This window comes from Australozyma saopauloensis, chromosome 3, assembly GCF_035610405.1.
Source record: "Australozyma saopauloensis chromosome 3, complete sequence".
NCBI lineage: Eukaryota > Fungi > Ascomycota > Pichiomycetes > Serinales > Metschnikowiaceae > Australozyma > Australozyma saopauloensis.
In genome coordinates this window covers 246,582-271,188 of record NC_086133.1, presented here as the reverse complement: position 1 = coordinate 271,188, position 24,607 = coordinate 246,582, and the positions used below count along the sequence as shown (strand labels likewise).

The window sequence follows — 24,607 nt, the reverse complement described above, 5'->3', positions numbered from 1 at the left end:
CGAATTATTGTGAGAAATTAACCAGACTCAATTGCGTAAAGAGGAATTGGCAGCAAATTTATCCAATTTTATTTCTCGGTTTGGCCGCTTTGTCTTCGAAGGGAGGTTTGTCGTTGATTCACAACATGTAGAGCGTAAAAATTGTTCATCGAAGAACTGTCGCCGGAATATATCATGAATTGGTCTTTCGGAAAGGGTATCTGTGCTCAATTCTACTATCACTTCTACAAATATTTCTAATCAGGGTTTATCATTAACTACTAAGGGGAGGGGTTAATCATAAGTGGTCGAGCCGTTCTCACAAAGTCAAAGGGAGTTGTAATGTTGATCCTAGTCAACGAGTCCGGCTGTCAAGAGCACGCAACCTGATTGAAAGAGCCAAGTTTTCCACACACACACAATTTGGAAGAAAACTGACCACAGTCAACGGAATGCGCCCAGACCTCTTGGACGAGGAAAAACATCACAATTTTTCTGCTTACTTAGCAGGAGAAGAAGAGGAAGAAGCCTCGCCCATGTCATGGAGCTCAGCAGATTCCTCAGAGTCGGAAAGTTCGACGTTCATGTCTCTCATGACACGCTCGTCAATGTCCTTGATATCAGCCATACCGTAGAAGGAGATGGCAATCATACCGAGAATACCGGCAATGGTCGAGAAGACCAAGGCAACGATACCACGGGCAGTGAATCCATCTGGCAATGGCTTTTCTTGAACGTTAGCACCAGTCAAGTCCATGAAGTTCACAGAGTTTCCTGCGGCATTACCGGTGTAGTTGACACCAACGTTCTTACAAACTTGCTTGTGGTTCTCAGTGAATTGCTGGCTTTCAGTCTTTTGCATCTCCTCAGGAGCCTCGATCAAAAGAATAGCCAAACCTTGCTCCAAATGCCACTCAATGTGACAGTGGAACATCCACACACCAGGGTTGTCGGCCTTGAATCTCATAACGATGTAAGAGTGAGGATAAACAAAGACGGTGTCTCTGGCCATAGGGTACTGTGGCAAAGTTACGTTGGCAGGGTCGTAATCAATATCAACCTCAGACTCTTCACCTCTAGCAATGAGTTGGAAAACGTGACCGTGCAAGTGGAAAGGATGTCTACCAGCATCGTGGTTGTTAAGAACAATGTCCACGACTTCGTCCTTTTGCAAAACGATGGAGTGAGTGTTACCATAGATGTAAGCGTTGGTGGCAAGCTCACCAGATGACAACACAGTTCCAAGAACAGGAACCTTAGGAGTGGTGTAAGTAATGTTGTTGAAGAAAGCATAGTTGACACCGTTACCCAAGTTCTCCATAGACACATCAATGGTGATGGTGTGGTCAGCATCTGCCATAAGAGTCTCGTTAGTCATTGGACGCAAGTAGAAGTCATCCAAGAATTCAAGATCGTCGACCTTGTACTCGGAAGCCTTGGACAACGACTTGTCATAAACAATGGTGTTGGTGGAGTTCAAAACCAAGTCATCTGGGATAACATCGAACATGGTGTCATCGAACAAGTTCATGAAAGCGTAGTTCTTGGAAGTGTCGTTCTTGGTGTGGATCAACACACCGTAACGTTGAGCAGTGGTGATGTAAAGCATGTTGGTGACATTTGGCTGAACATAAATACCATCAACTTCAACGACCTCGAACTCGTGGTCCTCCATAAACAAGTATTGAGAAGCAAAACCACCAACGTTACAGATACGCATGTAGTAGGTGGTGTCAGGCTTGACGTTCCACGTAGCGTTTCTGGTGTCGTTGAACAAAGAGTTTTGAGGAACAGGCTCGGCACCAGTAGGATTGTATCTGCTCAAGAACTTTGGCTTCAACACATTGGCATCCTTGTGGTACCAGTCACCAATACTCAAAGTGACCTCCTCGTCGAACTCGAAGGGGTAGTCAGACTTTTGCTTCTCCTCGATGATGAAAAGACCTCTCATACCATCACCGTATTGACCGGCGGTGTGGGAGTGGTACCAGAAGGTACCAACCTGGTCAGTAACAGTAAAGTTGTACAAAAAGGTGTCGCCAGGAGCAATAGGACATTGGGTCACCATCTCTGGACCATCCATCTGGTTGGTACCGTTCTGGAACAAACCGTGGAAGTGCAAAGTGGTGTTAGCATCCTTAAAGCCGTTAGTCAAATACAAGTTAACAGTGTCACCGGTGGTAACACGCAAAGTAGGCAAAGGCCAGGAGTTGTTGAAACCAATCACCTGTCTTTCAAAAACACCATCTGGATTAGCAGTAACCCAGGTAGTATTGAAGTACCAAGTGTGAGTTTCGGCTGCAACTAGGCTAGCCAAAATAGAGAAGATGATAACAGATACTGTTCTCATTCTCGTAATGTGTGGGTCCTGCGAATAGTAAAGCTTCCCTCCCTAGAAACGTGAAGAACAGGCTACAGAAAAAAGAGAAAAGGGAAATTTAAAAGGCTCACCGCGCACTTATATATGTCAAATTGGGATGCCCGAATCGGGTTGGGCATGGCCAATAGCGATGCCAAGGCTCTGCAACGTTGGTAGTCTATATATGCATGCGGCCAATAGCCACTGGATGAAACGTCCTGTCTGCAGGAGAACACCGAAAAAATCATCAGCCGGTTTCACAATTAGGTGCCGCTGCAGGCGGTTGTATACCCGCCGCAAAGACAAAGGGTGCAAAGAATGGGCGTTTGTGTCAACTAACGGGTTGTTTAAATGGGCGGGGGTGATCTGTATGCTGCCTGAGCGGTAGACCACTTTTTTCGCTGGACGATTTCCCATTTTTGCGTGCGTGTGGGTCGACGTAGATCTTTTTGATAAAACCCGGCCTCGCACCAGTATGCCGTGCGATGATTTTGATAACTGGCACATACTCGTGCATCCTGCAAATAAAGCGGTTGTCCGGTGCCCCTGTAATACCTTTGGAGCGACGAAAACTGGGAAAATATGAGGTCGAGAGAAAATGGTGAATGAGAGTGTAATTGCAGTTCTCAGCGAAGCCTAACATTCCATATGAGCTGGATCGGACATGTCTTGTCAGTATAGGAGCCCAGTCCTTCTACAGCGGCTGAGGCTTCTTTCCAATTCTAGGCATCAGATCCTTGGTCCAAACCTGAGGGGCACAGTAGAAGCCATTCGATGGTGTCATCTATTTTTTTTAGATTTACACATGTTTTCCTTTAAAGACAAAGAATGTTTAATTAAAAATACGTAGTCGAATTCGGAACCCGTTGTTCTTGTCATCCAAAGCATCCATAAGTATTGTATGTCCAGGAACCCGCTAGGCAGGAGATAGGTGGGAACAGAATTGGGTATCGATACGAAGCTTTGCTGTAAAATATTGAAGACTCGGTTTCAACTTTCTGAATATTTTGTTTGACTGTCGAGGATCCTCTTCCAGTTCCAAAACGGTTGTTTGAATCACGATCACGGACACCATTCCAGTCAACTGTAATACTACAAGTCAGAATGCCACACATCCAAATGAAATTTTGGTTTGCAAGAAAGCTATAAAAAAACTGTAGAAGGAATGAAAAACAAAATTAATTGAGTTTATTCGAAACAAAATACGCATGACTCCATATCCAAAATTCTATTCGTCCCATTTTTTTTGTCTCACATTCCTGTCACCCCACATATCATCCCAAACGGGAAATTCTACAACTCATCTCCCACAGTTTCTTCCAAACACACCGTGACTCCGATGTTTTCACGATGATGAGTCTTTCGCCAAGCTCGACTACATTAACCCTTTCGCGTCAAGTGCGAAATCTCTGTTCGTCGCCCTCTTTATTCTGTGGGCTGAAAAATGAACTATCCACTATACAGAAACAATCTACTCCACTTATTGACGTCAACAAACTCAAAGATCCAAGTGTAAAAGATGAGGTGGCCAAGACTATGAAGGCCTATAAAAGGGCCACACATCCAACGTCTGTTCCGCTCAAAAAGCTCTTCCTGTCTCAGTTTCCACTCTCTATACGAGAGCTGCTTCAAGACTACTCGTATCGTGACAATCCCCTCAAATTACAGCATGATCTACTTTGCACACTTGACTTCTATCCCAGCGCAGATTCTCTGGGTAAACGAGGTGAGGTGGTCGAGACAACTTTGAGTAGTGGTCATAAGATCAATGAGTTTGCGATTTATCCACCTAGTCTTGGCCGCACCGAAACTGACCCTACGAAAAGCGAAAAGTATAGGGAATGTAAACATTTAATTATGGTACACGGATATGGTGGTGGTCTCGGCTTTTTCTTAAAAAATTTCGATGCGATTCTGTCGTTGGATGACTGGGTCGTTCACAACATAGACCTCTTGGGGTACGGCTGCTCTTCACGGCCACCATTCACTCCTGACTCCTTAGAGGCGGTGGAGAGCTGGTTTCATGATTCTTTTCAAGAGTGGCTCCACTTACGTAATCTAGATGGCCTTTCAGACCAAACGTTGGTCATGGCCCATTCAATGGGAGCATACTTAATGGCCACTTATGGTATCAACAAAGATCCTGATTTCTGCAAAAAATTGCTCATGGTATCTCCCGGCGCAGTCATCAAACACAGGAAGAAGGTTTTTGTGCCGACTTATTTTGCCAAATTGTGGGAACAAAACATATCTCCTTTTACGTTAGTGCGTAAAGCAGGCCCTCTAGGATCAAAGCTTGTGAGCATGTGGTCCTCGCGCCGTTTCGCACTTCTTCCACGCAATGAGGCTGCCCTTCTTCACAAGTATGCATATGGTATTTTCCAGAGTCGGGGATCTGGTGAGTACATGCTCAATTACCTCTTAGCCCCAGGTGCTGATGCAAGACATCCTTTGATAGAACGCGGCATTCACAAACTCCATTGTAATCTCCTCTGGGCCTATGGTGAGGATGATTGGATGGACAAAAAAGGTGGAGAGCTCTGCACTGCAATTATAAACAGATTGAGTGGAGATGAAGATAGAAGTAGTGTTTGCGAAATCCCCAACTCTGGACATCATATCTATCTCGACAATATCGAGGCATTTAATAGATTGTTGTTGGACGAGATGAAAAAGTTTTAGTGTTTTCAAGTATTTATTGACAAATTATATTCATACATTCAATTTCGGTAAAAGAGATTCTCACGACTTCAATAAAGAGCTTATATCCTGGGGTTCGACATCAGGTCCATCGTATTTGCTGACTAACAATCTCATCGAAATTGGGAGATTTGCGTCAGTGACAACAACTTCCTCTCCAGGAGACACCAAGTCTATTAGCTTCATATTCAAATTGTTCTCCGTCAGGAGCCTCAAGTGCTCAGGCAGGGCGATATACAATGGGATGTCAGCTTTTGCAACCGACGGCAGCTTCAACAAAAACTCTTGCTTGGTCTTGAGTACGTCAATGAGATTCCGTAGAGTCCACCAGCGCAAAGCGGATATCGCTCTGACTTCAGTACCGCACACTGGACAATTAGCCTTCTTTGCATGTGCATATGTGTATGTGAAGATAGACTCATCTCCGGAATACATCATGTAGTTATCTAGTACGGGGTTGCAGCTTGTCACAAGCTTGAACACCTCATTGCAACAAGATGCAGCGATTATGGCGTTTGTGGATGCAATTGCAGGTATTATATTTTTCACCACACCCAAGGTGAGACTCCTAGTGACGTTTGCGATTCCAAACTCTTTGGCGCGTGCAAGGGCTATACTATGCATAAGATCGACGTCTTCGGGGATATCCGCGTCGAATTTTCGATCCCCGAAGCGTCTTGGCCACTCCAACTGACTTGCCCACTCTATGCAATGTTCAGGTAAGCGCGGCGTATTTGCTATGGTACAAACAGGGTATGTGAGTTTAGGAGAGAGCATATCTAGAGAACACTCGAAACATGAAGTTACCGTGGGAATGATCACCCTTGATTGTCCACGGAATCCCTCAGTCCCGCCATCAACCATTGGAATAAGATTATTTAGAGCTGAATCTACCATGCCCACCAAAAGTGCATTGATCCATCTACGAGCCTCGACATTGTCTAGACCACAAATTACCACAGAAAATTGACGGTAAAAGCTCTGGTCTTTTTCTTGAATGGCACAAAAATGTGAAGTAATTTCCAATGATTCATCTTTAATTCTGCGTCGGAGAAACGCAGCTGCAGCCTCTGCTTTAGATTTGCCTATGTCGCTTTCTCTGAAAAGAAACTGCCGATTCAAATTTGAGACGTCAATTGTGTCCATATCGATAATGTCGATTTTGCGAAATCCTGTGAAAACTAAGTTCTTGAGGATCTCACATCCCAAACCTCCGGCTCCAATCATTAGCACTCTTGTTTCCTTTAAAGCTTTGACCGCTTCTAGAGGACTGAATTCTCCAGGAAATTCATTAAATGGACCCGGGGTATTTAGTAGAGGTGTTATACTAGAATTAACAAGTGACTGCATTTTCTGTTACAGCAATTGTAAGATGTTTGGAGTAGTTTAGGAGAATATCCGGGGTATATCCTTATTAATAGTGTAGTGCACAGATAAGATATGGGGTGGAGGAGTGAGAGTGACAAAACTCAAAATCTTATTTGAATAGTGTAATGTTGTGGTAAAATTTTTCTGTAGACAATCGCTTTAAAGTCTCGCCCAGTTTTTGCTCAATGAATTTATCCTGGGTGCTACATTTAACGAGGGTATTGATGCTTTAATGACATAAATATCTTGAGACTTTCGATTGACTCAAAATTCAATTTTTGCTGTATCTCGAGAATCTCAAGAATCATCGCCGGGTGTCATGGTGGTGTCTTCGTTCTCCTTTCCCGACTGATCTGAGTCCCTATGTGGACGTTTGGTCTGGAGCCTTTGCGACTGAGGTAGACCCAATTGTCGCTTTCCGAGCCCCGGCGGACCATTTGATATAGACAGCCGCGAAGAATTAATCTGGCTGGCAGAGAAGGGAGACGGTAGGTCTGCACGACGTATCTTGGTGGATTTAGTAGGATCGACGCTCCGCTTCACACCCTCGGCCACGAACTTATGGTCATAAACAGGGACATCGGATTTGTTGGGGGTCTTCTGAATATCAAGAGCCTTTTTGGAGCTAGTGAAGAAAACTTGAGCAGGCATTGGCGGGTTAGACTGCTCAGCAGTATCCTTTTCATCAACGACATCTGACTTTTGCTCCTCCTTCATCTCCACATCCTCATCCTCAGGGTCAACTGGAAGATCGTCACTGAATACGAAAGAATCGTCAAAATCATCTAGATCGTATTTTCCGACCTCCACTGGAGTCAACGAACGCCCTGCCACAGAGCCTTGAGGATTTTTTGACGGCTGTAGAGGTGCGGGAGTAGAAGCAGTATACGAAGCAGAATTTCCATTGGATGCAGATGGTGTGTCGGGCGGTCTTGTTCGAGTCTGGCCCATGCTATTTGTTTTAGAGAGCTCACTTGTGGCAGGAATAGAAGCACGAGTGGTTTCTCTGCGCATGCGTTGACGGGCCAATTCCTGCTTGGCCAATAGTGGATCTCTATGGAAGTCGTCGGATTCCAATTCTGGCGGTGGAAGTTTCACTTTCTGCATCTTAGCGACTATGCTTTTGTCGTAGAGGCAGTTTCCTAGCACGTTTCCAAAACATCGGAGACATCTCTTCAAGGCATCTGTAAAGGCTTCTTTTTTACACTTTTCGAACGCAACAGCCTTATTCTTAGCGTTTTCGAGAAATCCGTACCCAAAGTCCTCGTGAAATGTGCCATCCCTGATAGTGATCCTAACCACGACTGAAAGACCAAGAGACACGCGTCCAGACCCCAACGAGTCCAAGAAGTCCACCTGAATATTGATGAGTTCCGAGCTCCAACCATTGAACCCAAAAATTTCATTGGCAAGGTTGAGTGCTTTCCACCCCTCTATGTATGACACGTTCTGGCCGCCGCCACCGGGGCGAAAACTGACATATTCAGGACCTAGAACCTTGTTTAGCTGAGACTGAATACGCTCTTGCTCTTCAGCGGAATACGGGACTGTCTTGGTTTGACGAGACGCGGAACGGTCTGGGAATTGCGGTCGATTCGTGTTCTGCGGGCGTTTTGGCGGAGGATTATTGTTTCCATTCATATCTGCTTTTTCTGTTAATGAGTGTAGTTTCGAATCCTTGATTTATATGTCTACGAGATGCAATTATTGTGAGAGGATGGGGGATCAGTTGTAGTGAGTAATTCAGATAGCGAGTGACAGGAAGTGAGAGAAACAGTGAGCCCTTATCTTGAGAATAACGAATTTTGATGTTACACTGAGAAAGATACAATAATTTTCCGGCACTGATTTTTTTTCTTTTTCCTACGTGGTCACTTCGAGTCTGAATGGAACTTTGATGGTAGACCCTTCTGTTTGGTTTGCTTAATGGACTAATCGCTTATTGAATCACTAAGAGACACGCCAATGTAGAGTAGGTCCGCGTTTGGAGTCTACTGATAAATTTTTCTAGCGAATACTGGAAGAAAAAAAATATGCCATGAGCTTCGAATTTCTGCTAAGGATTTATCTCACCAATACTGGGCACTTATCACTAACACTACGCTAATCAGAACAACGCGCCTTTCACATCAGCTATTCGAGTTGGACTCATACAACCAGCCCCCATGTGACATTCGTCATGTTGCTGGGTACCGTGGATTTACAAAGACAATCAAGTGCATCTGGCTCAGAGGAAAAGGTAGAGCTACTAGATGAGAAATTGAAGCGGGCAGAAGAGACAGATACACAAATCGAACAGGCAGATACCGATAATGCTCCGGATACTGTCCTCGATAATGAAAACGCGGATGAGCCGGAAGTGAAAATTAAGAAGAAGTCTGGTGCACGTAGAGATGAAAATCAAACCCTACGACGCGAGCAGATTGAATCCTACAACAGCAAAGTGCTACGAGAGAATCGAGAACGGCGATATCGGATGAGAAACGGCGAGACACTTCAAGAATCACCAGAATCGCCCAAGAAGAAAAAATGCGTCAAGTTCCAGGGTCCCTCTTAAGTCCACAATTAGAACGTGGGCAGCGGACAATAGTAGATATGACCAATATGACCAATATGACCAATACGACCTATAATGACAGAGGAAATTAAGCCCTTCATCCACACAGCCAAATCCTGCCTTTATTGGCTTTACTTTTACTGAGGGAAAATTTCCGCGCCAGCCTCTGTGGCACAGCTTCGGTCCCTCCGGACACTCTCCTCTGTTCCCACTCCACTTCTGACAAGTCTACAAGGGACACTGTCCAGACACTGTAAATTTTGTATTTCTATTATATTCTACATCGTTTTTGCTCGTCCGTACCGTTCTAAGCCTCTAAACTAGAGATGAGGGTGATACTATCGCCTTTTAACAAGATACGGCCCAATTCGTCTCGCGAACCATCCTCGGTCGATATTTCACAGGCATCGTCTACCACCACATTCATGAACTCGTCAAAGCCTCGAATGCGGCCCTGGATTCGCAGTTGTGTCTGTTGGTATAACCATATCGTCACTAGTGACTGTTCCTGCAAGTATTTGAAGATGAGGTGAATAGGCGGGAGCATGGATTTTTTACTTTTAACGGTCGACATGATGCTAATATAGAGTGGGATGCGGCAGCGTGGACAATGGTGCAGTAAAGTGAATTATTAGATGTTGTATTGTGATGGAGATGTGTGCTGCAATTTCTGGGGTCAAGTAAGATGCGAGTCGCTGAGGTCTCGATTTTTGAAAGAACAATATTTTATTTTGTTTATTCTTGCGACTTACTCTGGAAGGAAATACGATGGCTGATTATTTCTTGCTTGAATTTTGGGATCCACTCATGCTTTTGGCTGAGCACATCTACTCTAAGTAGTCAGTGCCAACATCCAAAGATTGAAAAATTAGGGAATATACAAAAATTAAAGAAGCATAAACTTAAGAGAAAAAAAATTACTTTCAAATTTACAGAACCCGCAATTCGGGCTCATCACCTGAGCGTTCTCCAACACATGAACATGTCTTGAGATGAGGCAGATACAAATCAACCTAATTCGTTTTATATTCAACCGCAACTTTCTCAAATTAGTTCACTCAAATTTTTCTTAAACAATTGCTGAACCCAATAAATATCCCATCCCAGCTGGCCCACACACCAGATCCTCAATGTACTCTTCGGGATCCATAATCGGTCCCATACACTACCAATTCCGCTAACCCCTGGAGCTTCCTTTTGAAAGCACATATAGCGCCTAGCAATCGTAGTTCCATCTAAAGCTTCAGGACACAAAGTCTCAATTCCATAGCCTCAGCCCATATAAATACCCCAGTCCCCCTCCCCGTATTCTCCAATCATAGGTATTCACTCTTCTCTCCATAGATGAACGGAACAAAGACCTATTCCAAATTGGAGGAGGACTCCAAAGACGTGAAACCCTTGGTCGATGAAATTTGTAATGCGCCCATTGACCAACTAGCCTCCGTCTTGGAGGCCAACTTGGACTGGAACAGACCGCCGGGTGATCTTCTCCACTGGACTAAAGTCCTCAACACAATTGACTCTGTCTTCGAAACGAAAAATGCCGAGTACGGCTTGGACAAGGATGGCCCTAGACCCACTACCGTGAAACCGGAAGACTCACGCCTTCTCCAGGCTTGCTTGTCCTTCACTGCTACTCTTTTGCAGAACTGTAGAACAAGAAGCCTCTATTCGAGTCAGGAAAGAATATACCAATTATGCGCCTGTGGAGATGCTGACGTTCTCTTGAAAGCAATGGAAATTGCAATGCAATTGTCTCACAGATACCTTCGTAGCAGTCTGATTAAAAAGAACCCGCCACCGAAACAAGTGAAACTTCACTATCTCGAAATGGCCAAATTCTATCCACCTCCTATGCCCACAAGCTTCATTCTGAAATCTTTGCAACTGTCCGCATCATCTGGATCAACTTCTAGCTCTGTTCTTCTGAGTAATCACAAATATGAACACTATAGTTTGTCTGATTCCATCGATAAATCGAAAAAGTATCCTAGCAAATGGAAGTCGCTCAATTTCCAATACTACGCAACAATCTCCCATAAGTCCGCTGAAAAGATTTCTAAAAAGAATGATAAGAAGATGAGTGCAAACTTTCAAGAAGGTATTTTAACAATCGCTGTTCCAGAAGACAAGGTTGCTTCAATGTCTTTGCAACAATTGTATGATTTGGCAGCCTCTCATGATCTTCCTCAAGAATGTAATACTCTGTTCCTCTTTGCTTGTCTCAACGCAAAGGCATTCAACTCAAAACTGGCCGATAGTATGCAATTGCGATCGAAACTCTTACAAATTAAATGCATGGCATTTTCTGCAATATGCTGCTTCTGTAACACTGACTTCACTTCAACAAACTTATTCGAAGTAGAGGCATATACCTTTGGCTTCATGGTCGATTTGATCTCTCCATTGAACACTCATCTCCCTGAAGGAATCTTCAATACCGCTGCAAACTGTCTTGAGATCATATCATTGAAGCGTGTGTGGGGTACCGAGATTGTCAGACTAATGGGAGGCAATGTACGCCACGGGCTTTTGTATCAGTTGATGAATCACATAAGCAAATTAGTGAGGGAAGATAGCGAAAGCGTAAATGAGGTTGGATTTCTTTCCTTTTTCGAATTGATTGCAAATCTTGTCGATACAAAAGTCATCACAACTAGATTCGCTGCAGGTGGCTTGTTGCAAGATTTAATTTACTTTTTGGGCATTAAGACCGAAAAAAGACGCCTCAGTAGCATGGTTGCAAACATTTTAATCAATTTTCTAGAGAACTCAACAGAGAATGCCAGTTTGTTTGCGGATTCAGATGGATTTAAGGTCTTAGTGGATGTTGTCGAGGCTGAAGTCGAGAGTGCAATCTATAGCCCAGAATTGAAGAACGGCCCACCTGAGAAATATACAGGGGAGTCGAAAGCTGCGATATCTCAGCTTGAATTTCTTGGCAATGTCCTCAATATCCTTTTTGCTCTTGTTGAATCAGACCTTGGCGATAGACTACAGAATCTTTTGGACTCGTCACTTCTCAACACATTCAATCGCATTCTCACACATGCTAGAAATTTGGGCGAATTCGTGGTGTCATCAACCTTGAATGTCATCTACAAAATTCTTCATAATGAACCAACTGCCTTTTCCATTTTCAATGAAAGCGGTGTGATCGACTCTATCATCAATCATTATGAACAATTTTTCGGGCCAACATTTTCATGGCCCACTATTCTTGTCGATATACTTGGCGCCATATCTTTGAATAATGACGGGATACAGAAAGTTCTCAAGGGAGACTTGATCTACAAGTTTTTCAAGACATTTTTGAATTTTGATAGCGCTAGAGCTCTTATTTGTGATGATATATTGAATTCTTTGGCTGCTTCCTTCGAAGAACTTGCAAGACATTTTCCCGTGTTTCAGCCCGTGATCCTTGAAGCCTTGAAAAAAGTGGCTCTTCAACTTCCCCAAATCGCTAGCCTGGAGCTAGAAGCTATTAGATTCTATTCAAGTTCTTCAGCCGATAATTGTTATTCTAATCAATCACAACAAGTTGAATTCGACTGTGAAGGAAATTCTGAAATTGATGCGTGGAATTTGCAAAAGGGCTCTGTTTTGATTGATGGGTTCTTAATTTTTTGCAGCAACCTCATCCAGGAATCGAAAAAATGGGCTACTAAAATCTCGCAGGCCATTCCATACAATGTGTGGGAGCCATACTTCACACTACCTGCCACTATTGATTTTAGTGTATCCAGTGCATACTCATCATTGAAAATCATCACTAGGTACACGAATAATGCTAACAAGCTTGAACCTCTTGTGAATGCCACATTCAGGTGCGTGGACTTAGACTTGATACAGAAGTTTATCAACCATCCAAATGACGAGTATTTCTTGAGCTCTATTGCCCTGAATCCTGATGAGGCCACAGAATTCATGCGCCAGTTCAATCAACTTCACAGTTTCATTCACATGCTCTCCTTCGTGGTTGGTGAACATTTCGATGCGGATACAACTCAAATACAGATGCTCCTTCTGAAATTTGAGAATGACTCTAATTTGCTCTCGAATTTAATGAAATTACTAACAAAGTGTATCTCCGAACAAGCACATCTTCTAACTTTGACACCAATAGATGTTTTGGCGGAAACGTCCACTTTCTTGCTGCGACCTGATATTCTTGGATTGTCAGCATTGTACAAGACAAAGTCAGCATCTAAAAAAATCACAATTGCTAAAACAAAAAACACGTATCAGTACAGGTGCCTCACAAACCTGGTGGGGACCTCTTGTTTGCTAGTGATCACAGCATTATGTAAATTAGCACTTCACCCGAAGATCGAAGGGTTATCATCAGCTCAAGCAAGTTTTCTTGTTGCACTTCACAAGAATGCCATTGAGAAATTTAATTCTATGATTTCTTTCAGCAGTCGTTTGCAAACGGAGTCGAGATTCTTCTATACTCGAAGTGTTGTGAAGTCAATAATCCTGGTTTGCACTAGCCAAGAAACGGGTGATCAGTCTCTAAACATTCCATCACTCTTAATTATTAGTGAAAAGCCCGAAATTATTGACATGCTAGTTGACTCTGCAATTGACACTTTCCAAGAATTCGAACATATTGGATGCAAGCAGTTGCAGAGCAGTATTGACTCGTCTGACCTAATAATCCTGCTTAAAATTGACTACTTTGTCGAATTGCTTGGGTTCTTGACCAGACTGATGTGTGAAGATGATATTGTTCCCTTGCCAACTTTGGCCACCCTTTTCAATGCTGCTTATTGTGACGACGATGAATTTTTGAAGGAAGGCTTTCTTACGGTTAATGCCGATCTTATTATGAGATTTATTTCCACCAGTATTGGCTCGAAGTCTCGCATGTACCAGAAAGATGACTATTCTCTCTTTTCTGCACTCCCCTCTAAAGTGACTAGTGTTTTCTTCGACTTGCTACATGTTGCTTGGGCTGTCACTCCAACTGATGTGTATTTCCCCATCAAGGAAAGATGGATGGGAACTTCTTTGGAAGAATTGGAATACTTGATGCTGCAAATTAAATTAGATGCTAAAGAGAGTGAAGAATTTCTTAAATCCGTGGGGTCACTTCTCTTGGTCAGTTCCTCGACGCAAAGCAGCATTGGCAAAAAAGTAATAACTCAATCTGTTTCTAATTTTATAAATTATGAACCAATTGAAATCCAAGCCGGAAAGAGTCTTAGGAATTCGAGGGAAGCAGAAGATGAACCAGTTTTTGACCTGGCATTTGTTAAAATAGCTTGTTTGCTGAAAACGTCTGAGTTTCATTTCATGGAAACTGTTGGTCTTTTAGATTTCGGTGGTAGAATGATGAGAGATTTAAGCAACGAAATTCGCAAATGCAAAATCGATGATATAATTGCATTCCCTGAACGGATTGGAAATATGGTTCATCTCTTTCAACAAATTGTGTTTCTGGTAACTTTGAACACTCTGGCTGAAAGCCATGAGAAGCAACCATACTTCGAAGAGTTTGTTCCTTATTTTGTTGAGATATTGAAGAACAATCCAAGACTAGTTGACACTCCATTTTGTTCAGCAGTATTGAAATTTGTAACCCCATTCATTTCGCACAACCCGCCATGTGTTTTGCCTGGGGTCAACCCACAGTTTCCAAACTTGAATTTCCCCTCAGATCTTCGAGATAGGTTTTGTGATGCTATCTTAGAACTTGAGCCAAAAGACAACACTGACTCTGTGATCGCTCTATGTGGGCTACTCTACCTTTTATCAAAAGATGATTCCATTAAGAATCGGGTTCTTGAGTCGCGTTGTTTCAAGTTCATTATGAGTCAATTGGATTCTTACTTTCAATCATGCCCTTTTCAATTGTTTAAGCCTTTGCAGGATGGTGTCATTCAACTAATCCGTATCAATTATGAGAGTCTGTCGTATGTTGAGGGTATGATGATCACTAGTCTCCGCCAATTATTCAAGGCTCACTATTCTAGTCCTCAAGAATTGCAAAGTATTCTTGAAGAGTCAGGTTTTGTGATTGGCCGTAATCCTCAACAGTATGTTGATGTTGCTACCAAATATCTCCGCCTTGATGGATGTCTTAGCAAGGAGCATACCGGAACGAAAGTGTATTTATTGGACCCCTCCTCGAGCACAAATGATGACACAGATAACATGGAAGACATTAACGAAACTCCGATCAAGACGCCCAAGAAGATTGGGCTAGTTTCATTTATCTTAAACCATATCATGCAAGTCAGTAGAGAAGACTGGTTTTCAACTCCATTGGAACCCGAAGCTATCAAGGGAACAAAAGATGTTATAGAGCCCAAGGCTAGAGCTTTTGCCAACTTAGCCAAAAACAGAAAGTTTCGGCTAATTTGTTTCCTTCTTCAAGTGCTTTGCGAACTTCTAGGCTCATACATGGAGGCAAAGCTCGAGTTTATCACTTTCTCCAAGAAAGAGAAAAATGATTCAGACAACAAGCCTCGGTCTACTAGTTTAAACTTCTTTATTCATCAATTGATATCGAACCCGGATTTGAGATCCTCAAATTCAAAGGATGAGCAAGAATCGCAGAGAAAGACAACCATAAATTCTCTTGCTAAACTTGCTATCTTTTCTTTGACATCGACTCCTGAACTCAATAAACCCTCCGATACTGACCAGCTGGAGGACCCAGATTTGGCTATAGTTCGGAAGCTCACGGCCGATCTTATCTCTAAAACCTTTAGAGATTCTATCCCAGTCGGAAAATTTACCGCAGATTCGCATTCTAAGTTATTGGGGTTGTTCAGCTTGTGTTCATCTCTTCTCTCAACAAAGCACCATGAAGTTTTCCTGTCCTTGTTCAATGAAAATGCAACGAAGATGGATAATTTTTTCTTTGCTTCGGCTTTATTGGATGCACAAATTCCGAGCCAGATATCTTCTGTCTTAGCCAATCTCGACTTGAACTATCCTGACGTAAAAAAAGTGTCTGGTGCTGGTTTGCGTGTGATGACCGCTTTAGCAAAAATAAAGTTAGCCAATGCTAATCTTTTGGAGTCGTCCACTAGCGCGGATAAAGATGATGATGATATAGGCGATGTCGAAGATAAGGATGATACCCCTGACTTGTTCCGCAATTCGACATTAGGTCTCTACGATATTGATGTCGATAGCGATGAACATGATGAGTATTACAATGAAGCTTCCTTCAATGCAATTTCCGGCTCAGATATTTCAGAGGACAATGATGATGATAATAATGACGGTTCTGATGGCATTGAAGATATGAGTGACTATGAAATGGAGGGAAGTATCGAAGGAGAAGAGGTCTTCGAAGATGATGTGGAAGGTGAATTTGAAGGGTTCGACAGCGATAACAGCGATAATGATATAGACATTATCGAAGATTTAGATATTCAGTCTGGAAGTGAATCCAACCTGGGTGAATATGAGTCTGACGAATTTGACGAATCGGAAGGTGAATTTGACTTCGAAGTAGGCGAAGGCGGTGCCTTTGAAGATGACGCTGAACTCGATGAAGAAGATGCTGAGGAAGAAGATGTTGATTGGGATGGGTGGATTTCGGCTTTTGGTGATTCACTGGGTCCCCCTGTACCTGGTCATACTGGTCACAATTTAGATCAATCATTTGAAAGTGACCTGGAAGCAGGTGAGTTTGAAGCAAACAGCAGAATTCAACCGAATGCGCTGGCTCGGGCTTTGATGAATACCTTCCTTGATGAAATGCGCCCTGGAAGAAATCAGAATGTTGAGGCCTCAGACAATGAAGATGATCTGATGCTCCCTCTGTACTTACCAACTAATGATCGTTCTAATCCTCTAATGCGATTAGCAAACCTTCGTTCCCTCTTAAGTTCTGTCCCTGGGACGGCCTTTGACGAAACGAAATCATTTATACACTTACGCTCAACATCGGAGAGGTGGCGGAGTATGTTCTTGATTTATCAAAAGATGTACTCGAGCAAGCTCAATAGAGCAGTCAAGCAAAGTATCATTGAGAACATAATGGACGAGAGCATCAGATTATCGAAACAAAGAGCAGAGCAAAAGGAACTCGCTAAGAAAGAAAGACTCAAAAAAATCGAAGAAAAGAAGAATGAAAATAAGGGTAACGAAGAACCTCCAACTGAGGACTCTGCAGATATCTCACTACCAGAAAATCAAGTTAACAGTGGAGATGCTGCCCCTGATGACCCACACGCACCTGTTGAACATATTCCAATTTTTGTCCTGATTGGGGACCGAGAAGTTGACATAGGTGGAACCGATATTGACCCAGAGTTTTTTGAGGCCCTTCCTGAGGATATGCGCGAGGAGGTCTTCACACAACATGTTCGTGAGAGAAGAGCTAACGCTGCCAATGATATAGATGTTCGTGAAATTGATCCCGACTTCTTAGATGCTCTCCCACCAAACATTAGAGCTGACATTATTAATCAGGAGCGGATGGCAAGAGTGGCGGGAGAGCACTTTGATTTTGGTCATGAAGATGACGATACTGAAACACTGGAGTCGGATGAATGGTCAGACGAAATGCCACCAGCGAGCGAGAAGCCTAAAAAGGAGGTTACAAAACGAAAAACATTCAATGTTCCCCTTATCGATCGCGCTGGTGTGGCTAGTTTAGTTCGCATTCTATTTGTGCCAGTTCCAATCAACCAGCGTGAGGGTGTCTATAGATCCCTTGTGCTGGTCTGTCATAACAAGCAAACGAGGATTGAAACAGTCAGCATGCTCTTAGCTATTTTGGCTGACGGTTTAAGAAGTCAGCGCTCTCTTCAAAGGGCCTACAAACATATTTGTATCAGATCAAAGGGATCCTTGAAAGAGGTATCTGATAAAACACTGTATCCGCTACCCATGAATGCTACCCCAATTACGATTGGAATACAAGTTTTGGAAGCTGTTCTCAATTTACTCGAGAACATATCTCCATTGCGAGTTTTCATGTTGACTGAACATGAAAATGTGTACCTATCCAAGAAACGGGTCAAACATCAGCCAAGCCCTTCAAACGCCAAAGAAGATCGCTTTCCCATTAATTTGCTCCTTAAGCTTCTAGAGAGCCCAGTCTTGAGCGAGGAATACTTTTTCGTTGATTTGCTAGCAAGCGTGGTTCACTATGCCACTATTCCATTGCTAGTTTTGAAAGATAGTGCGGGCAAGCAAATTCCATCACTGTTCAAAACAAAATTCATTCCTGATAGTAATCTTCGTCTCATAACTAAGATTTTATCTTCCGGGGAATGTTTAAACTCTACATTTAAACGTACCATGAGTTCCATTCAACATCTATCAATGATCTGTGATTCGGAAATGATATTGACTTTGGAGCTTTCAGAAAATGCCAGTGCTCTCGGTGCAGAAGTAGTTAAGGAGCTCAAAGTTGTCACTGATGAATTGATCATGAACCCAAGCGACCATGCACTCAATAATAAGCTGACAGCAGAATTCACAGCTCTGAGCTCAAATCAAGCTAAGCTCCTCAGAGTGTTGACTGCATTGGACTACATGTTCAACACTCACCAAAAGATTGCAGATGAATCGCATTTGAGAGGTTTGTACAATCATTTGAAACTTGGGCCTTTATGGGAGGCTCTTAGCGAGTGCTTGACCCTTCTAGAGTCCAACCCGCAAGTTTCCAGCAATGCAACTGCCTTGTTGCCGCTCATTGAAGCCCTCATGGTTGTTTGTAAACATAGCAAGGTGAAGGACATTCAAATTAAGGAAATGATGAAGTTCCAGAATAAGAAGATCGATTTCTCCAATGAGCCTATTGAAAGATTGTTCTTTTCATTTACTGAAGAGCATAAGAAGATCTTGAATCAAATGGTTAGAGCAAACCCAAATTTGATGAGTGGGCCTTTCAGCATGCTCGTGAGAAACCCCAAAGTCTTGGAGTTCGACAACAAGCGAAATTATTTTGATAGACAACTACATGATACGAAGGACATTCCTCACAAAATGGCCTTCACAGTTCGTCGTGAGCAAGTGTTCCTTGATTCATACCGTTCATTGTTTTTCAAATCATCAGAAGAGTTTAAGAAATCTCAATTAGAAATCACATTCAAAGGAGAACAGGGAGTCGATGGCGGTGGTTTGACACGAGAATGGTATCAAGTTCTCTCAAGACAGATGTTCAATCCTGACTACGCTTTATTCTCTCCAGTCTCCAGTGATGAGAATACTTACCATCCAAACAGAACTTCTTACGTTAATCCAGAACACTTGTCATTCTTCAAATTCATTGGCCGCGTGATTGGAAAATCAATTTTCGACAGGTGCCTTTTGGATTGTCATTTTAGCAGAGCGGTTTACAAGAAAATTTTAGATCGCTCATTGTCGCTTAAAGACATGGAGACTTTGGATTTGGACTACTTCAAATCGCTCATGTGGATGCTTGAAAACGATATCACCGATATAATCACAGAAGACTTTTCAGTGGAATCAGATGACTATGGTGAGCATAAAATTATCGATTTGATTCCAGATGGAAGAAACATTTCGGTCACAGAGGAAAACAAACATGAGTATGTTCAAAAAATCGTTGAGTACCGTCTTCAAACATCGGTTGATGAACAGATGAGTAATTTTATCATGGGCTTTCATGAGATTATTCCAAAAGATCTTGTGGCAATATTTGATGAACAAGAACTCGAGTTGTTGATCAGTGGCTTACCAGATATTGATATCCAAGATTGGCAAAACAACACGATTTATCAAAACTACTCTGCTTCTTCTGAGCAGATTCAGTGGTTCTGGCGAGCTGTTCGCTCTTTTGATAACGAGGAGCGCGCCAAACTCTTGCAATTTGCAACAGGAACTTCCAAGGTTCCCCTTAATGGATTCAAGGACTTGAAAGGTGCTAATAATGTCAACAAATTTAATATTCACCGTGATTACGGTAAGACAGACAGATTGCCCTCTTCTCATACCTGCTTTAACCAGATTGATCTTCCTGTGTACGAATCCTACGAGACTCTCCGTGGCTCACTATTGTTGGCCATTACAGAAGGATATGAGGGTTTTCAAATAGCGTGATTGGTCTACCTCTTCGTGTTTAAATATGTATCTACTTTAATCATAAATTGTTGAAGGGCGCTCATAATCATAGTTGTCGTCAAGACTGACGAGTACTTCTCTGTATTGAAACAGAACCAAGACTTTTCATACCTCAAGATTACTCTGTAAATCTAAATATGCTAATTCATGGAGCAAGCTCCCAGACAAATCAATGCATAACCTTTGAATCTAAAGTCGAAGCCCAAGCCTCTAAACCCTCGGAAGTCTCCAAGTACGAAATCAATTTGTAATTCTCAGCGTTGATTTTCTCGACCTCATTGTTAAGCAAACCGCATTCAGCTATGAACTCTGCAGGTTTCATAGTAATGCGGCCGTTCCTCTTGAAAACGTACTTAGTGACTGCAACCGCACTCAAAACCCCTTTCGACAGAACAAATTTCAGAACGACATAAAGCCACTTGTGATCCCATGCGAACACAGAGGATACCACAGAATACTTTTGGAAAACTTTGAACTCACGCTTGAATGTACATTGAACAGTCCCAACCGGAATATATGGACAGTTGTTTATAGATCTTTTTTTAAATTCACCAGATTCATTGTTCCAGTATTTCATGAACAATTTTTGAAAGATCACACACACCAACTTTGTTCTGGCAATATCCAAATCCGTGAAATATGTGGAGTTGGATTTATGGAGATACATATCGATTTCGAGAGGAGACGTATAAGAGCGATAAGCTACTTGCCGAAACAAGTCAAGTGGCTGGTTTCCGATTCCATAAGTATTTTCTTTCGTCTTGACATATCCACTACGCTTTGTGAAGATATGACGGAACACTTGATAGTAGAACCGGATCATATACGCAAACGGAAGCAGCTTGTATGATGAGAGGGCGAACAAGGCCAATGCTACCTTGATCATTTGGGGCCGGAGTACACTCGATTCAAACATTATCCTAAATGAAATGAAGTCCTTGTGATGAAGTAAAGACGACAAGTATGGGGGAGTATCGGGATCAAGTTACAATGAGGAGAACCGAGGTCGAATTACTCAAAGTTGGCAAAAATCAACAACAAGATGCATATGTCTTATAATGAGACAAAGATTAAAATAACGCATCATAAGCATCACGCACTCATTCTGAAGGTAGCTCTCTAAAGTATCGAAAAAAACATTGGAAGGAATCACAAATCTGACTGTCTTCCAAGTGAAATCTGGAAACACAAAAGACGAGCGTAATTGACAAACAGAGCAAATCGAATCAGAAATTGACTCCGATCAATCTCCTAGCACAAATCTGTCTTCGACCGGAGATAAACCGATATGGGTTGGGTTACATCCGAATTTCAAGAATGCATTTGGAACAAACAAATATCCAAAACGCAATTCTTTGAAATGTGATCTAATTGAAAAGCGCAGTGTCAGATAAACGAAAAACCAATTCTTTTTCCCCTAAGCAGGCGGATAAAGGCATGTATATCGAACATCTACAAGGTGGTGGTGCAATATTACAAGCAATGGTTGTGAAACAACTAATTCTGAATGGCAGCAGTCGGGGCTAAGCAGAGGGAAACGACCTTGCATAAAGACGGGATGTACTGCAGGTGAGATATATAAGCCTCGTAACAACGCACGAATGAGAAGGCGTTTTGTCACAAATTGGGAATACCATCCCCCAAAATCGTCCCTACAGTATGGAAGACCTGTATATACTCTCAGTTACGCGCTTGTGCACGACAGGACTTCGTCCCCTTGACCTGCAGCGCTTCTAGCGCTATTCTGGTAGCAGCCGTTCCTGTGCCCGGTATTCCGTGCGGCCCGCGACATCAAAACTGCCGCTCCTATGCAGGAGCAAGAATGCACCTCAGACACTGAATTCGGAGGTGGAGATTTGTTACCAATGCCGAACTTAGTTGGACAGCCTAACTAAGCATGCGGTAGGTACTGACATGCGACACAAAGAATATTAGCAAAGGTCAAAACGAGTAAATAAGCCCCCGAGTGCAAGGTTTGTCACGTTTTCCGCCATTTTACGGAGTTTAGGTAATAGATCACATATTTCTCGGCTGCATGATAATGCTAAAAAAAAATTGCATCCTGAACCGAGTTCTCGCAGAATTGCAGACTACCGGATGAGCAAGTTTGAGGTTGTGCACAGGAGTGTTCAGCCGTTTACAGAGACTGCAAAACAAAATGTGAAGAAAAAAGAAGTGCTGTCGTTTCTATAAAATCAAGCTAAATAGTTAATGGTGGCTTTGTAAATTAAAAGCATGAATTAAATGGGCTGCGGACGAACTTTACGTGCTTTTGCCGATGTAGGAGCATTCACCGTTGTCGACATGTGTAGAATACCAATCATCAACATTTGAGAATTCCTTTTTACAGAGTCTGCAACATCCGGGAACGAAGCTTCTCTCACTTTTCCGAGTACCGCTTGGGTATTGGAAGTGGATCGCTTTCAAGTGATTCTTGTATGTGTCACACCGGGAGAAGATACCCAGCAAGTGGCAGCAGTGAGAACCGCGAGGTCCGTTTTTGAAAGGGCACTTGAATTGGCCACCGTCAGCGCCTATTTTTTTCCAATGACATTTGAAGTGGCGGAATAAATCGTTAGGTCTACTGAAACCACGACCACAGATCTTACAAACATGAGGACGTGCCGTAGGATTAAGGTGAGTGGATTTATGAGTGGCCAAGTTAGAGAAGAATAAATGGCACTCGGGGCATTGTCTCTTTTTCCGTTTCAGCGATTCGCTACTGGTAGGCTTCAGAACCCGGCCTGAACTAGGGCTGGGCTTTCCTACTGGAGGTTCAGCCTCAGGACTGGTATCTAGGTGTTGTTCCAAGGTAGATGGAGACTGGGACGAAACAGTGTTTTGTGTATCCAGAGGAGCAGTAGCGACGATATTGGAATCCTTAGATGAGATGGCATGGGACTCGGGCGCGGTGGAGCCAGCCGACAGCACTATCGAGGTAGATGGAGACAGCCCTTGAGGACTGTTATATGAGATGATGTATTCTGAGGAATGTCTAGGCCATTGCTGTTGAGGAGCAACAGACACGTATTGGTATCCAGGGGGCGAAGATACAGCAGACGACTGCGCACTAGACAAAGCGGGAGCTGCAGTAATGGCTGCAATTGAAGGAATTCCTGATCTGTTGTTGAATTCAATGGCAGCCTCGTTGATTTGATGAGGAGCAGCGACGGCCATCTTGGGAACAACGCTACCGGAGGGTGATCCGCGGCCACTATTGGAGGAAAATGAGCCTTCAAACGGCGAATTGAGAATCAGAGTAGCTCCTTGATCTCCGTATGCGTAAGCCGGAGTAGCTGTGGCTTGGATAGCATTAGAACCAGGCATAGGGGCAGCGCCAGGGCCCAAATTTGCAGGATGCGAAACGTAGTAGGACTGGCCAAGCTGGGGAGAGGTTTGCGCAGTTTGATACCCGGGAAGGGGGAAATCCAACGAAAGCAGGCTAATAGATGGGAGTCTATAAGCGACCTTATTACCCATATTGATTAGAGGCTATAAAGGCTTGGGTGGAGAAAGAATGAGATGAGAAGACACGGATTCAATAGAAATAGAATTGAATCAAGTGTGTTCCAGGAAAAAAAATTCGTTGCAGATCTTCTTAGTCCTGATGGGGTTGACTCACTCTTATGCGATGTGAGAGGCTATAGAAGTGGTGAGAAATAAATAGGCTTGTGAAAATTCAAAAAAGGAATATCCAAATTGATTGGTGCTTCAAGATTCTTGAATTGATTGAGTGGATTTCGAGATAACAGGCTTGACTCGGTGGATGTGGGATGCAATATGTATGCAATTGGCTTCAAGAATACAACAGGTAGAAGACTTGAAAGATTTCCAAAGGTACGGATGGAAGATATAGGGAAGCACGCGAAGTGTTGGCAATGAGATGCGAGCTTAAGAAAAATATTGGGTGCAATTGAAGACGCCCAAAGTATCGAAGAAATATGGATGGGTAGGCACTAGTCATGGTGCGAAAGCCGCCGTATATAAACAGCTTACAAACGGCGGTTAGGCTGACATTCTCACCGAAGGCAATACCGGATACTCCAAGCCATTCAGCCGGCTAGTCTGCCCCGACAGATTCCGAAAGCCAAGATCGGGACGGCTGAAGCGCACGCTGCGGCAGTGCACCCTTGCTGTGCCTGCAGGTGAAGCTGTGTTGTGCAGGTGTACAGTGCATTTTGCTGCAGCATAACCGCGCGGTTTAGTGTCTCACAGGAAGACCCAAGAGAGCCACTGACACAGATTCCCAATTAGGTCACTTTGGCAACTTTTTGCCATGGGCTCCGGTGTTAAAATTAATAAGGTTGGTGAGAAGCGAGACTTTGATTTGATTAGGTACTGTTTGGAGTGGAGGGGGCTGTACGACTGGCCCTATGTTGGCGGTGTCTTCGGAAGCGGCGCTGCTTATGCGGGCCTGATCGCAGTCAGCGAGGCAAAGCTGTTGGAGGAAGTGGATCGATTTAACTTTGGGTTTTGGGGCGTGGGGCATGATCCAACGCCTGTATGACTTAGGTGACGATTTTCGTGTATTCGTTTATTTTTGCCACAGACTCGTTTAGCGAGTTCCAGTTTTGGTGGCTACC

The 24,607-nt window shown here is 43.1% G+C and overlaps 8 protein-coding genes across 8 annotated transcripts; 2 read left to right on the top strand and 6 right to left on the bottom strand.

The window, feature by feature from the left end:
- Nucleotides 1-478: 478 nt before the first annotated feature.
- On the bottom strand, nt 479-2,329 carry PUMCH_002295 (uncharacterized protein; the record flags this gene model as incomplete). The annotated part of the gene is made up of 1 exon (XM_063021309.1): nt 479-2,329. The coding sequence occupies one exon, from the start codon at nt 2,327-2,329 to the stop codon at nt 479-481; it is 1,851 nt and encodes a 616-aa protein (XP_062877379.1).
- A 1,359-nt stretch (nt 2,330-3,688) lies between these two features.
- Nucleotides 3,689-5,020, top strand: PUMCH_002294 (uncharacterized protein; the record flags this gene model as incomplete). The annotated part of the gene is made up of 1 exon (XM_063021308.1): nt 3,689-5,020. One exon carries the CDS (start codon nt 3,689-3,691, stop codon nt 5,018-5,020), a length of 1,332 nt encoding a protein of 443 aa, XP_062877378.1.
- Nucleotides 5,021-5,080: 60 nt separating this feature from the next.
- On the bottom strand, nt 5,081-6,388 carry PUMCH_002293 (uncharacterized protein; the record flags this gene model as incomplete). Its single annotated transcript, XM_063021307.1, has 1 exon — nt 5,081-6,388. The coding sequence occupies one exon, from the start codon at nt 6,386-6,388 to the stop codon at nt 5,081-5,083; it is 1,308 nt and encodes a 435-aa protein (XP_062877377.1).
- Nucleotides 6,389-6,703: 315 nt separating this feature from the next.
- PUMCH_002292 (uncharacterized protein) lies at nt 6,704-8,047 on the bottom strand (the record flags this gene model as incomplete). The annotated part of the gene is made up of 1 exon (XM_063021306.1): nt 6,704-8,047. One exon carries the CDS (start codon nt 8,045-8,047, stop codon nt 6,704-6,706), a length of 1,344 nt encoding a protein of 447 aa, XP_062877376.1.
- Nucleotides 8,048-9,270: 1,223 nt separating this feature from the next.
- Nucleotides 9,271-9,537, bottom strand: PUMCH_002291 (uncharacterized protein; the record flags this gene model as incomplete). The annotated part of the gene is made up of 1 exon (XM_063021305.1): nt 9,271-9,537. One exon carries the CDS (start codon nt 9,535-9,537, stop codon nt 9,271-9,273), a length of 267 nt encoding a protein of 88 aa, XP_062877375.1.
- Nucleotides 9,538-10,307: 770 nt separating this feature from the next.
- On the top strand, nt 10,308-20,003 carry PUMCH_002290 (uncharacterized protein; the record flags this gene model as incomplete). Its single annotated transcript, XM_063021304.1, has 1 exon — nt 10,308-20,003. One exon carries the CDS (start codon nt 10,308-10,310, stop codon nt 20,001-20,003), a length of 9,696 nt encoding a protein of 3,231 aa, XP_062877374.1.
- A 190-nt stretch (nt 20,004-20,193) lies between these two features.
- PUMCH_002289 (uncharacterized protein) lies at nt 20,194-20,940 on the bottom strand (the record flags this gene model as incomplete). The annotated part of the gene is made up of 1 exon (XM_063021303.1): nt 20,194-20,940. One exon carries the CDS (start codon nt 20,938-20,940, stop codon nt 20,194-20,196), a length of 747 nt encoding a protein of 248 aa, XP_062877373.1.
- Nucleotides 20,941-22,286: 1,346 nt separating this feature from the next.
- On the bottom strand, nt 22,287-23,504 carry PUMCH_002288 (uncharacterized protein; the record flags this gene model as incomplete). The annotated part of the gene is made up of 1 exon (XM_063021302.1): nt 22,287-23,504. One exon carries the CDS (start codon nt 23,502-23,504, stop codon nt 22,287-22,289), a length of 1,218 nt encoding a protein of 405 aa, XP_062877372.1.
- Nucleotides 23,505-24,607: the final 1,103 nt, after the last annotated feature.